At 35.6% G+C, this 11,780-nt stretch overlaps 1 protein-coding gene across 2 annotated transcripts; it reads right to left on the bottom strand.

Annotated features, from left to right (window-relative positions):
* Positions 1-3,290: 3,290 nt before the first annotated feature.
* On the bottom strand, positions 3,291-6,470 carry LOC112291648 (uncharacterized). 2 transcript variants are annotated; one of them, XM_024539374.3, is made up of 5 exons: positions 6,288-6,470; positions 5,091-5,899; positions 4,820-4,991; positions 4,076-4,122; positions 3,291-3,964 (listed from the first exon to the last, which is right to left on the bottom strand). In XM_024539374.3, the coding sequence occupies exons 2-5, from the start codon at positions 5,873-5,875 to the stop codon at positions 3,517-3,519; spliced, it is 1,452 nt and encodes a 483-aa protein (XP_024395142.1). In that variant the 5' UTR covers positions 5,876-5,899; positions 6,288-6,470; the 3' UTR covers positions 3,291-3,516. The 2 variants fall into 2 exon arrangements, with proteins under 2 accessions (XP_024395142.1, XP_024395141.1); XM_024539373.3 differs by having other exon boundaries at positions 5,091-5,894.
* Between the last annotated feature and the right edge of the window lie 5,310 nt (positions 6,471-11,780).

Genomic DNA, 11,780 nt, shown 5'->3' with positions numbered 1-11,780 from the left:
GTAAGTATGGTTTTGAAAAAAAAATATTTGCCATTACTTAGAATGTTAATTAACTACACTACTTGAGATATTTCTATGCTAAGATGGATAGTCTATATAAGTACATTGAACCTTGTTTTAATGCATATTATTAATAAAGAGAACTTTGTGGCAGATATGTTGTCTAGAGCTAAGTATACCTTTGAAGAAGAAATGATGGCATATGAGAGAGGTGAAGATCAAGACAAGAAGAGCTGTTGGAATTCATTTGCTATCAGTAGAATGAATTTTGGTGATGAGGTTCATACTTTCTATAAAGTTTTACATGAAGACAAATTAAAAGTTATTGGAATTTATTTGAGCACAATGAAGAAGCAAAAAGGATGGATGGATAAAATCTTGAAAGATATTAGATACCAATCCTATGGTTATCTACTTGAAGATAGATTTCTATGGAAGAGACCAAAAAGAGGTGACAAAATTTCATTGAAGGTAGTAAGTGACCTTAAAATTAAATTTAAAGTTTTAAAAAAATATCATGATACACTTTGAGCAGGACGCAAGGAAGTTTGGACTATATATATTAAAATCAAAAAAAGATATTGGTAGAAGGATTAATACAAGGATGTAGAAGACTTTGTGAGTTCATGTACAGAGTTTTAATTATAGTCTAAGGTTAGGTATAGAGATAGATTACATCCTACTTATCCACCTTCTATATATTTTTAAAAGATGATTGATTTGGTAGCTATGCCATCAAGCCTTTGAGATATAAAATACTTGGTTTTGGCAAGAGAAGAGCTATCAAATTATGTTGAAGAAAAGGTTTTGAGAACCAAGACCACAAAAGTAGTATACAGATTTATACTTGAAGACACCTTTAGCAAATTTGTAGCATTATGAAGATGAGAGCTGATAGAAGAGAATTGAATGCTATAGAAGTAAGAAATTATTTTAATAAGTATAGAATTCAATTAAAGTTAACTACTTCTATAATCCTAAAGCCAATAGGAAGAGTGAAAATGGTCATACTCTTATTATTTATATATTGTTTAAGGCATATAAGAATAAGCCAATTCAATGGCCAAAATTGCTTCCATTTGCTTTATAGGCTAATCGGACTACTCATAATACTGTCATTGATTATATATCTATGGAATTAATATTAGGACAAATATCAATGATGCTAACTTAACAAACCTATCCTATATAGATGTTTTTATCTTAAAAAGATAATATCAATAGAAAAATATTATTAGATCTTGAGATCTAATAATTGGAAATATTATTTAAAGACCTAAAAATTGCAACAAAGAGATTAAAGAAAGCAAGATTAAAAAATAAAGAAAGATTTGATAGAACCCATAAGTTGAGGCCTAAGCCTATAGAGATCATAGATTGGATTCTAATTTATGATAGCAGCTTTGAACATCAAGATAACACTATAAAGAAATTTGTAAAAAAATATTTTGAACCATATGTGGTAGTTATAGTCTATGATAATGCCATATATATCTTACGTGAATTAAATGGAGCTATCATTAGAATTCCAATACTAGGGAAGAAGGTCAAGGCTTTCAAGAAAAGTGATGGTCAGTTCCAAATAGAAGACCTTGAAGAATTCTTACTTCAATATTTAGAGTAAGAATATGAAATAGAAGAATCTATTAGTGATACAAAGAAATTTCAAAATGATGAAGAAGAGTAGCACATGGCTTATATTAGAGGATGTGCAAGTTTGGAAAAGATATATGTCGTAATATAATTGTTTTTAGTATGTAAAAATTAATTAAAATATATAACATATTTATAAGTATTAATGTGTATTAGAGTGGTTAGTAGGTTAATTTAAAGAGAGTTGATATAAAAAAAATTATTAAAATATTTATCTATATTAATTATAAAATTTAGATATTTAGTATTAAATTTTAGGATAAGATTGAGGCTCAAAGTTGAAGATTCAAACCTCCAGGAAGCTTATTTGGAGAGATAAAAACAAGATATGGATGAATGAAGGCAAGGGATGAAGATCTTCATTCCTATTGGTCAAAAGCCATACCTAATAGGCTCTCAAGAGGTTATTTGCAACCAAAAAAAGAATTTTGGCAACTTAAAAAGAAACATTTTGAAATTCAAAAGCAAAGATTATAAGGTTTAGAATTTGGACTACAATTTGTATACAAATTTTAGAGGATTCAGAGTTAAGATGATGAAGTTATAGCCATTTGAAGTTAAGGTGTCTTTTTAAGTTATATAGTTCTTTTGTAGATACAAGGAGTTGTACAATAGCTTCTAGAGATCAAAAAAAGCAGCTGTAAGAGTGATTTCAAAACCTATGTTTTTTGTAAAAATATTTTGCATTTTGAGTTTTTGTGAAGGAGCTATAGAGCATTGAAGACAATACATGTAATTCAAAGGTAGTAAGTTGTATTATTGATAATAATGGTTGTAGCTATATCTTGAATTTTTGGATAAATTATTGGCTCAAATTTTTTAAATATGTGTGTTATTAGGTTTAGAAGCTATATATCAAAATTTTATGGTATTTGAGTACTTAGTTTGTGAGATATAATAAAAATGCATATGGGAGTATATAAGCATGGATTGGAAACTACTATTAGAATTTTGGCAATATGTCAAGATTTGTAACAAATTTGTAGTTGAAATTTGTTGAGATAATTGTTGAAGGTACATCAGTGCAATTGAAATGAGGGTTCAAACTCCCTTTAATTAACAATCATTCACTGAGACTTCGGTTTCTGTTGAGATTCATCCATTCTTTACTAGAAAGGCTTTCCACGTGTTAAGCATTGTTTTAAGTTTTGCTTTACAGTTTTCTGCACAACTTTTTACAATGAATTTTACTTGACACTTTCTAAAATTCATGAATGCCAAAGGTGTACGTACATTTATATGGATAGGTATGATTTTAGATAACATGTTATTATTATTGCAGATAATTTTAAATCTTTATTATTATTAATTTTTAACATCAACTACCATTACAAGTGATAATTGTTATTACAGTTATTAAAAAACTAGTCCGCCTTATTCTTTCATTACATGCTACATTTGCTTAAGTCTGAATAAGCAACAATACATGTCTCAAGGACTGAATCCAATAGCTATTAACATCGAAAATCATTCAATGAAACATGGGAACTCCACAATCTTGACAACAATTTAAAACCTATCAATAAGGTCTTACAGCATAAAATATATTTCTGTATTATCTACATTTGTTTGTACAATCTTTTCAAACTGTTTAAGAGACGTCGCACAATGAAACTTGTAAACGGTAGAACATCATGTATGTAATTTTCAATCCTATTAATTAGTTTTTCATTGGTTCTTTAAAAGTTCACATACCGTGTTCTAGTCTACTTCTTTTGCAACGTGTCTGATTTTTGTCCCAAACTGAATAGTTTAACAACCAACCTTCCCGGTTTTCGAGCTTAGTGACCACCGTCAACACGATTGAAAAACAGTTCCTGGTTAACAGTATGTATAGGTTAAATACTAATGCAGATATTGTTTCTAAATTTTCAGAGGACAGTTGTAGGACATATGTCCTTCCTCTCCACATGTAAAACAGCCTTTTTTCGTTTCTGCTGGCTTCGATCCACCTCGAACTCCCATTATCTTGTCTTTCTGAGGAACTGAGTAAGCTATTTTGAGCGGCCTACCTAGAAGTGGCTCTTGATCAAGTTTCATTGCAGCTTCTAGTGATTCGTCGTCGGCAAAGTCGATATGCCCAAATCCCCTAAACTCTCCAGTTTCTTTATTCTCTGCAAACCTAACAGATTCTATTTTACATCCTTTGAAGAATCTTCTAACTTCTTTCTCTGTGATGTCGTAGGACAAATTCCCTATGTATGCAGCCAGGCAACCAGGTTGCTTTTTAGGAGGTTCCTTAAACAGAGGTTTATTTCCTACCTCTAATGGTTTAATCTTGCACATTTCTATTTTTAAGAATCGCCCGCCCCTGCACATGGCAATCAAACTTCAATTCCGAAGATCACCACATCAATCTGAGGTGTAACTCACTCGTATGTAAACTTATAACTGAAATGATGCCACTAGAACGTCAACTCACATGTCGGCCGCATCTAATGCCATTGCCCTCTTAGCTGCCTCCTCCGTCTGCACAGCGACATACGGTCGAACGTTATTTTCCGAAGAGTTTTTCACGAGATACGAGGGCGTTTACATTATGGCAATCCGGTGTGCATCAGAGTCATGGAAGTAGGATCATTCAGCGCTTTTCCCTTGGATGAGCTGCCAATCTCTGTAAAAGTAAGTCATCATTGCACACGGGCACATTCGGCTACAACCTAGCAGGTAGTCCAAGAGATTCCATATGCTAAACTGTCTGGCTTAGCATGCATCAGAGTCATGGAAGTAGGGTCATTCAGCGGTTATCTCTTGGATAAACCACTTATCTCGGTAAAAAAGAGTCCTCATTGCACACCAGTACGTCAAACCAGAACCTACCACCCAATCCTACGAACTGGATATGTAATTACTACGGGCTTGGCATGCATCAGAGATCATCGTGATAACAACATGTGACTGCAATAGCCGCCATCTGTTCTTCCTATAATGTGCCATCAGGTGCATGCTTAACCACTACAATACGTACAAATATTACCGCCGCTACAGGTACATGCGTCAGCATCTTCGTTTGTGACAGCATATGACTTAAAATAAATCATCTGTTCTTCCTATATTGTGGACATCATTCGCATGATAGGATTAGGCGACGGTATCCAAAATAATCGACATCGTTACTGATATAACCGAGTCCAAACAGGATTTAGGACGTAGAGCGAAAAATTACCCGGAACGTAATAAACGCGATGCCCTTAAATTTTCCCGTGTCAGGAAATGTCATGCAGTCCAACTCAGCAATAGTTCCACACTCCTGAAAGAATTCATGTATATCATTTTCCGTGATGTAGTATGGCATGCCTCCTACCATGACCTTCTTCGGGTCAACTTTGACTTCAGATCTGCAGGCATTGACCACTCTCAATGTGTGAGATAATGTTCAAAGAATTACAGTAGTACTGATAATAACCAAATAGTTCCACAGAAGATACTTTTGATACCTATTCACGTCTGAAGATGGTTCCTCTGAAACTGCAGAGGTATCTTCACAGGGTTGGTCAATTTTCTTCCCCCACTTGTCAGTTGCGGGTTTCTTTTTTTTCCGTTTACTTGCCAACCACGGCTCATTCCCCTCGAATATTCTGTTTTCGTCACCTGCATCAGAGGTGGCAACCTCCGATAAAACCTTCTTGTTCTCGGATGTGGTCTTCGGTTCCTGTGATTGACTAAGCCCATTAACAGAGGGTGTTGATGCAAGCATGTTACTGGGATCGTCATTAAGGGCTTTCGCTGGCTTGATTCTCTTCCCGTTCTCATCGACTTCCCAACGAGGCTTTTTCCTGAGCTTTTTCTTGTAAAGATCGCCTGTTCGACCTTCGAACAATTCGGATGCGACGCCTCCAGCTGCACTCCGCTCGGTACCCTCAGCATTTATCTCCGCAGGTGGGAACTCATGAACTTCACGTGGTGAAGCTCCTGCGCCGTCGCCATCCCTCTTCTCCTTCGCACCCTGCAGTCTGCCTGCTAACCCGTTTTCAGCTTCAGTGTCTAATGTTGGCCGAGCACTAAGCCCGCCAACATCACTTGCAGGACCATCAGAATCCGCAGTCTTAGAATTCGCCCTCTTATGCTTCTTCTTTTTCTTCTCAGGATTGTCAGCAACAATGTCACCTTTCAAGTTATCCTCTGCGCGCACCGCATCGCTACCCGACTGCAATGAAAGAGCAGCAGCGATAGCGGCTTCTTCTCTCTTTTTTCTTTTCAGCTTGGAGTTAGAGAGAACCATTGCATTCAGATGTGATTACCTACACTAGCAGTAAACATCAACATGAGCACAAACTTTGTATGGGACGAGCGATTTAGAATTCTAGATCACGCTCTATTTAAACTAGCGTCCATAGGCTATGATAAGGCTCACACTAAACTAATGTCCGTGATATGGGACGAGCGATTTAGAATTCTAGATCACGCTCTATTTAAACTAGCGACCATAGGCTATGATAAGGCTCACACTAAACTAATGTCCGTGGAATGTAAACAAGGAGAGAAGGATAGACGCTCATAGAGGCGAGTCCACGAAAAACATGGGTAATCTGAGTCACTAATGCAGTGTAACCCCGAATTAGGCGCAGAGGTCGACAGAGCATGGTATAGAATGGAAAAGAAATCAGACAACACTCAGAGTCAGTGCAGCATACCTAGTAAGCCTTGCAACAATGCTCCACAAATCGGGAAGATCAAAAGAACGCGGGTTACAGATTTCAGGCTTTAAGAGCTCCTCTGGGAACGATCAGAAGTATACTGCCCAGGCCTCATTGGCACCACAAAGCTAAGATATTGTACAGACCAGAACCCCGCACCACTGTCCTGTAGCGCAGAGGGCACCGTAGACACAAGGCCGGTGTTGCAAAGCTTCTTATATATTTCCAGGGCTAACTCTCTAAGGCCGCCTCAATGGGAGGAGGGTGACGACTTCCTAACATTTGCCTAACCTAAACCAAACCTACATAATCTTGAGGTTCGGGACGATGCTGGGAAATGGATGAGTTGGAACAAGAATAACTCTCTCCAGGTGAAATAGGGTACAAAATTGGATGGACGAAGTTTTAATCTGTGGATGGGATGAGGTGGATGTATAGATATGTACATCCGTCGAGTGGCCAATTTGCATCCTTCTCCCAACCGCCAATGGTGAATGAATGATACTCTCAGCCACCCCCCATCCCCCCCTGGAGGGCACAATGTTCCAATTATTCATTCCAAAAAGAGCTTGTCCACTTCACCATTCTGCAAGTATCCCCGAACTGTTCATCTCCAATACAATAACAAAACCCATAATAATAATAATAAAATAATGAGACATATAATGAATAGTTCTCAAATATTAGTGAACTTTCCATTTCAAATATATACACATGCATGGGATGTTTGAAGTACGTTATAAATAACAGAATAATATTAATCTCACATAATTGATACATTGCACTTACAATGTATTTAATCTTATTTGTGCAATTGAATTTGTACATTGTGAGTGTATCTCTCTTGCTATATTTTTAATCAATACTTGATTACACAACATACTTATGAAATTAATTAGTCCAATATAAAGGATTAAAAAATAATTTACTATGCTATGTTTGGAAATACATAATTTAATTAATAGAATATATGCCAGCTCAATTAATTACCAATTATAAATTTTTATTATTACTGTTATTTAAATTTTCATAATTGAAGGCACGTATTTTTAGTACCTTTAAATGATGTACTTATAATTTTTATACAACATTTAATTATAAAAACTTTATTGTAACAATTTAAAAAACACATAGTATTTTAAAGCTGTTTCTTCATTAAATTATAAAATTATAGATATGTATTAAAGCTAGAAAAATGTAAACATTAAAAAAAATGTAAAATATATTAAAGTTAAGTTTAATATACCGAATAATAATATTTAGTAGAATAATGGATCAGATTAGAAATAGCTTCATTCCTACATTTGTTAAACTTTGACCTAAAAGGCTAAACTCTATGGGTAAGAATTTCATTTTTAGCTAAGAAAAATTTAATTACAATTTTATAATTAACAACATAGTAATGAAATAGTTATTAGAGGTGTATTGAGAGAATAAAAAATTCTATGTTTATATATAGTTTATATTGATTTATACGAAATAGATTTATTTAAATTTATTTACTTCAAATTAACTATTTAGTAAAAAAAGTGAGATGATACTGCACTCATCAGTCAATTTCTTTATGGATTGCAATACGAAGTAAAGAAATTGATGCTCAACTTACTTGATCCTCAAACTTTGAGTCAAGCAATCGATTTTGCGGTAAAATGTGACAATCGACTTTTTGAATTTCGATTCGAGAGTCGTACACGGGAACCTCAACGTTATTACTCAATGGCAACATCAGCACCTTCGCCAAACGTACATTCGGAAGTAGAAGACATGCAAATTGACGCAGTACGTTTTAAACCCCTAACTGAGCAAGAAAAGATTCATCGTCGTCAAGAAGGATTATGTTTATATTGCGGAGAACCTAAGCACATTGCTCAACATTGTCCAAAGAAACGACGCAACTATAAAATGAGGGGTACGATGGTCAAAGAAAACAACATGTCGGAAAACGGATTCGTCCAGCTACAATAGGGACTATGCAGCTGGAACCTTGTACAATTCCTAATGAAGGTCCTATCCTCTCCTCAGAACCCTCTCCTTGTTTTATAATAGACTTATATTTAGAACCTAAGAATTACAAAGCCTCTGCTTTATTAGATTCGGGAGCCTCAGCATGTTTTTTAGATGAACAATTTGTTAAAAGTCGTAAAATACCTTTTGTATAGAAACCTAAACCAGTACATGTAGAAGTCATAGATGGTCGTCCCTTGTCTTTTGGAGATGTCACTCATGAAACTCATCTTATAAAAGTAACAATAGACGGTCATGATAGCTACATAGCTTTTAACATAATTAAATCCCTGTCCAATCCAGTTATTTTAGGTTTATCCTGGCTAGAAAAATATAACCCTCGAATAGATTGAAATTTGCGTAAACTTGATTTTTTTCTGAGTGTTATTAATAGTTCTACCAACCAAGTAAAAAATTATAAGTCTAGTATAGTAAAATCCGTACTGATAGGTGCAAAAGCATTTATACACGCAGCAAAAGAAGGATCAACTTTTGCTATTTATGCTGCACCTATTTCTGAAAGCGTAAAGACTTCAAGTGGCATTCCAAGTCAATATCAGGAGTATCAAGACGTTTTTGAGAAAAAAAATGCAGATATTCTTCCTGAGCATCGCCCATATGATTGTTCAATCGACCTCAAGGAAGGAACTCAGCCACCATTTGGACCAATTTACAGTTTATCGCAAGATGAGATGGCTAAACTCAAGACATATATTGACGAGAATTTAGCGAAGAATTTCATACGCCATTCAAAATCTCCAGCAGGAGCTCCAATTCTATTCGTAAAGAAAAAAGATGGATCTTTACGAATGTGTGTTGATTATCGAGGACTCAACAAGATCACAATCAAGAACAGGTATCCATTACCTTTGATATCAGGACTCCTTGACCAGTTGAATCAAGCTAAGATTTATACAAAAATAGATCTAAGAGGAGCATATAATCTAGTATGGATCAAAGAAGGAGATGAATGGAAGACTGCGTTTCGAATCAGGTATGGACATTTCGAATATAATGTCATGTCCTTTGGACTCACGAATGCACCAGCTGCTTTTCAACATCTCATGAATGATGTATTTTGTGAATTCTTAGACAATTTTGTCGTCTGCTATCTAGACGATATCTTAATCTATTCTAAGAACGTCGAAGAACATGAAATACATATTCATCAAGTATTACAAAAACTTAGAGATGCAGGATTGTACGCCAAGATGGAAAAGTGTGTATTTCACACTACTCAAGTTGACTTTTTAGGATACATCATTTCAAATGATGGTCTCATGATGGATTCTAAGAAAGTCCAAACAATCATGGATTGGAAACTTCCAAGGACAGTAAGAGATGTCTAATGTTTTTTGGGATTTGCCAATTACTATCGGATCTTCATCAAAGATTTCTCACGAGTTGCAGCTCCATTTACACGCTTGACTAGTAGAGATAAATTCCAATGGAAACAAGAAGCGGAAGCAGCATTTGAAGCCTTGAAGACATCGTTTGTCTCTACACCAGTCTTATATCGTGTTGACTTTTCCAAGGCATTTTTTATGGAAACAGATGCATCAAATTTTGCCTTGGGTGCAGTTTTATCACAAATGGGAACAGATGATAAACTTCATCCGATAGCTTTTCATTCAAGAAAATTCTCAGCAGTCGAGATTAATTATGAGATCCACGATAAAGAACTTCTTGCGATCGTGGATTCCTTTCAAGAATGGCGTCATTATCTAGAAGGCGATTTTAGTCCAGTCACTGTATATATAGATCACAAGAACCTCGAGTATTTCATGTCAGCACGCGTGTTGAATCGTCGTCAAGCTCGTTGGAGTATGTCTTTGTCAAGATTCAAGTTCATTATCACTTATCGGCCAGGAAAACAACAAGGTTTGTCCGATGCATTGTCTAGATGTTCTTATTTTGTACCAAAAGAAGGAGATGTAGCTTTTGAGCAACAAAGAACGGTCCTCTTGAAACCGGAGCAATTTCATCTCCGAGCAATGAAATCAACATTGACTGTTGATTCAACTTTTCTCAAGCAAATCCAGTCCAGTATGTCCTTAGACCCTCTTGTTCATGTTATCGAGAATAATTCTTCCAAGTCTCATGATCTTTCAAATTCGAGTTCAAGAATAATCTATTATATTTTGAAGGACGCCTATATGTTCCAGAAGGAGAAGCACGTTTACGTGTTCTTCAAGCACGTCATGATTTTCCAGCAGCAAGGCACTTTGGATATAAGTAGACTTTAGAACTCATATCAAGAGATTTTTGGTGGCCACAAATGTGGAAGTCAGTCAAAGACTTTGTACAATCATGTGATATTTGTTCAAGATCAAAAATTCCTCGTCATTGACCTTATGAACTTCTTCAGCCATTACCTATACCAGAACAACCATGGTCTTGTATTTCTATGGATTTCATCACAGATCTTCCAAGCTCAAGATCTTATGATTCTATATTTGTGATAGTAGATCATTTCACCAAGATGGCACATTTTGTGCTATGTACAAAATCTATCACAGGTGAAGAAACAGCTAAGCTTTTCATTGATATTATCTATCGCTATCATGGATTACCTAAAGATATCATATTAGATAGGGGAACTCAATTTGTGTCGAGATTTTGGAGGACCCTTTTCAAGATTTTAAAAGTGGACATAAAGCTATCTTCGACTTTCCATCCTCAAACTGATGGACAAACAGAGCGCGTAAACCAAGTCTTGGAGCAATATTTAAGGTGTACTATCAACTATCAACAAGATGATTGGACAACCTTTCTGAAATTGGCAGAGTTTGCTTATAATAATACGGTACATTCTTCCACGCAACAAACACCTTTCTTTGCCAATTATGGCTATCATCTACAACTTGATACTTTTGATTTTTCAAAAGTTGATAATCCTGCAGCAGAAGATATGGCAAATCGGTTGTCAGAGTTACATGCAATAATGAAGGCGCAATTGAAGGAAGCTCAAGAACGACAAAAGAAAAATACAGATGTATATCGTAAAGAGCAACCACAACTCAACGTGGGTGATAAGGTATGGCTACTTCGTCGTAATATCAAGACCACTCGTCCTTGCGACAAGTTGGACTATCGAAGGCTGGGACCATTTTCTATTTCTGCACAAATCAATCCAGTTGCATATCGTTTACATCTATCGAAGATAATGAAAATCCATCAAGTATTCCACTTGTTTCTTCTTGAACCCTACAAGATAGTGGACATACCAAGAAGACGACAAGCTCCATCTCCTCCTATAGAAGTGGACAATAATGAAGAGTTTGAAGTAGAAGAAGTCTTAGATTCAAGGCGGCGTCGAAATAAAATAGAATATCTTATCCATTGGCGTGAATATGATATTAGTGAATGCACATGGGAGCCAATGAAGAATCTTGCAAATGCAGCAAAGGCGGTGGAGGCTTTTCATCGACGACATCCATCAAAATTAAGATAAAAACCTTCTTTATAAAAAAAACAACATCTAGG

The sequence above is a fragment of the Physcomitrium patens genome, chromosome 14, assembly GCF_059467195.1.
Source record: "Physcomitrium patens ecotype Gransden chromosome 14, ASM5946719v1, whole genome shotgun sequence".
Taxonomy (NCBI): Eukaryota; Viridiplantae; Streptophyta; class Bryopsida; order Funariales; family Funariaceae; genus Physcomitrium; species Physcomitrium patens.
This window is presented reverse-complemented; position numbering and strand designations above follow the sequence as displayed.

Bases quoted from the DNA above. Each gene is read 5' to 3' on its own strand.
- LOC112291648 (XM_024539374.3), bottom strand. From the start codon at position 5,875: ATGGTTCTCTCTAACTCCAAGCTGAAAAGAAAAAAGAGAGAAGAAGCC. The intron at 4,992-5,090 runs GTATCAAAAGTA...CAATGCCTGCAG, and splicing joins CCATCTTCAGACGTGAATAG to ATCTGAAGTCAAAGTTGACC. The intron at 4,123-4,819 runs GTAATTTTTCGC...GTCGCTGTGCAG, and splicing joins TCGCGTTTATTACGTTCCGG to ACGGAGGAGGCAGCTAAGAG.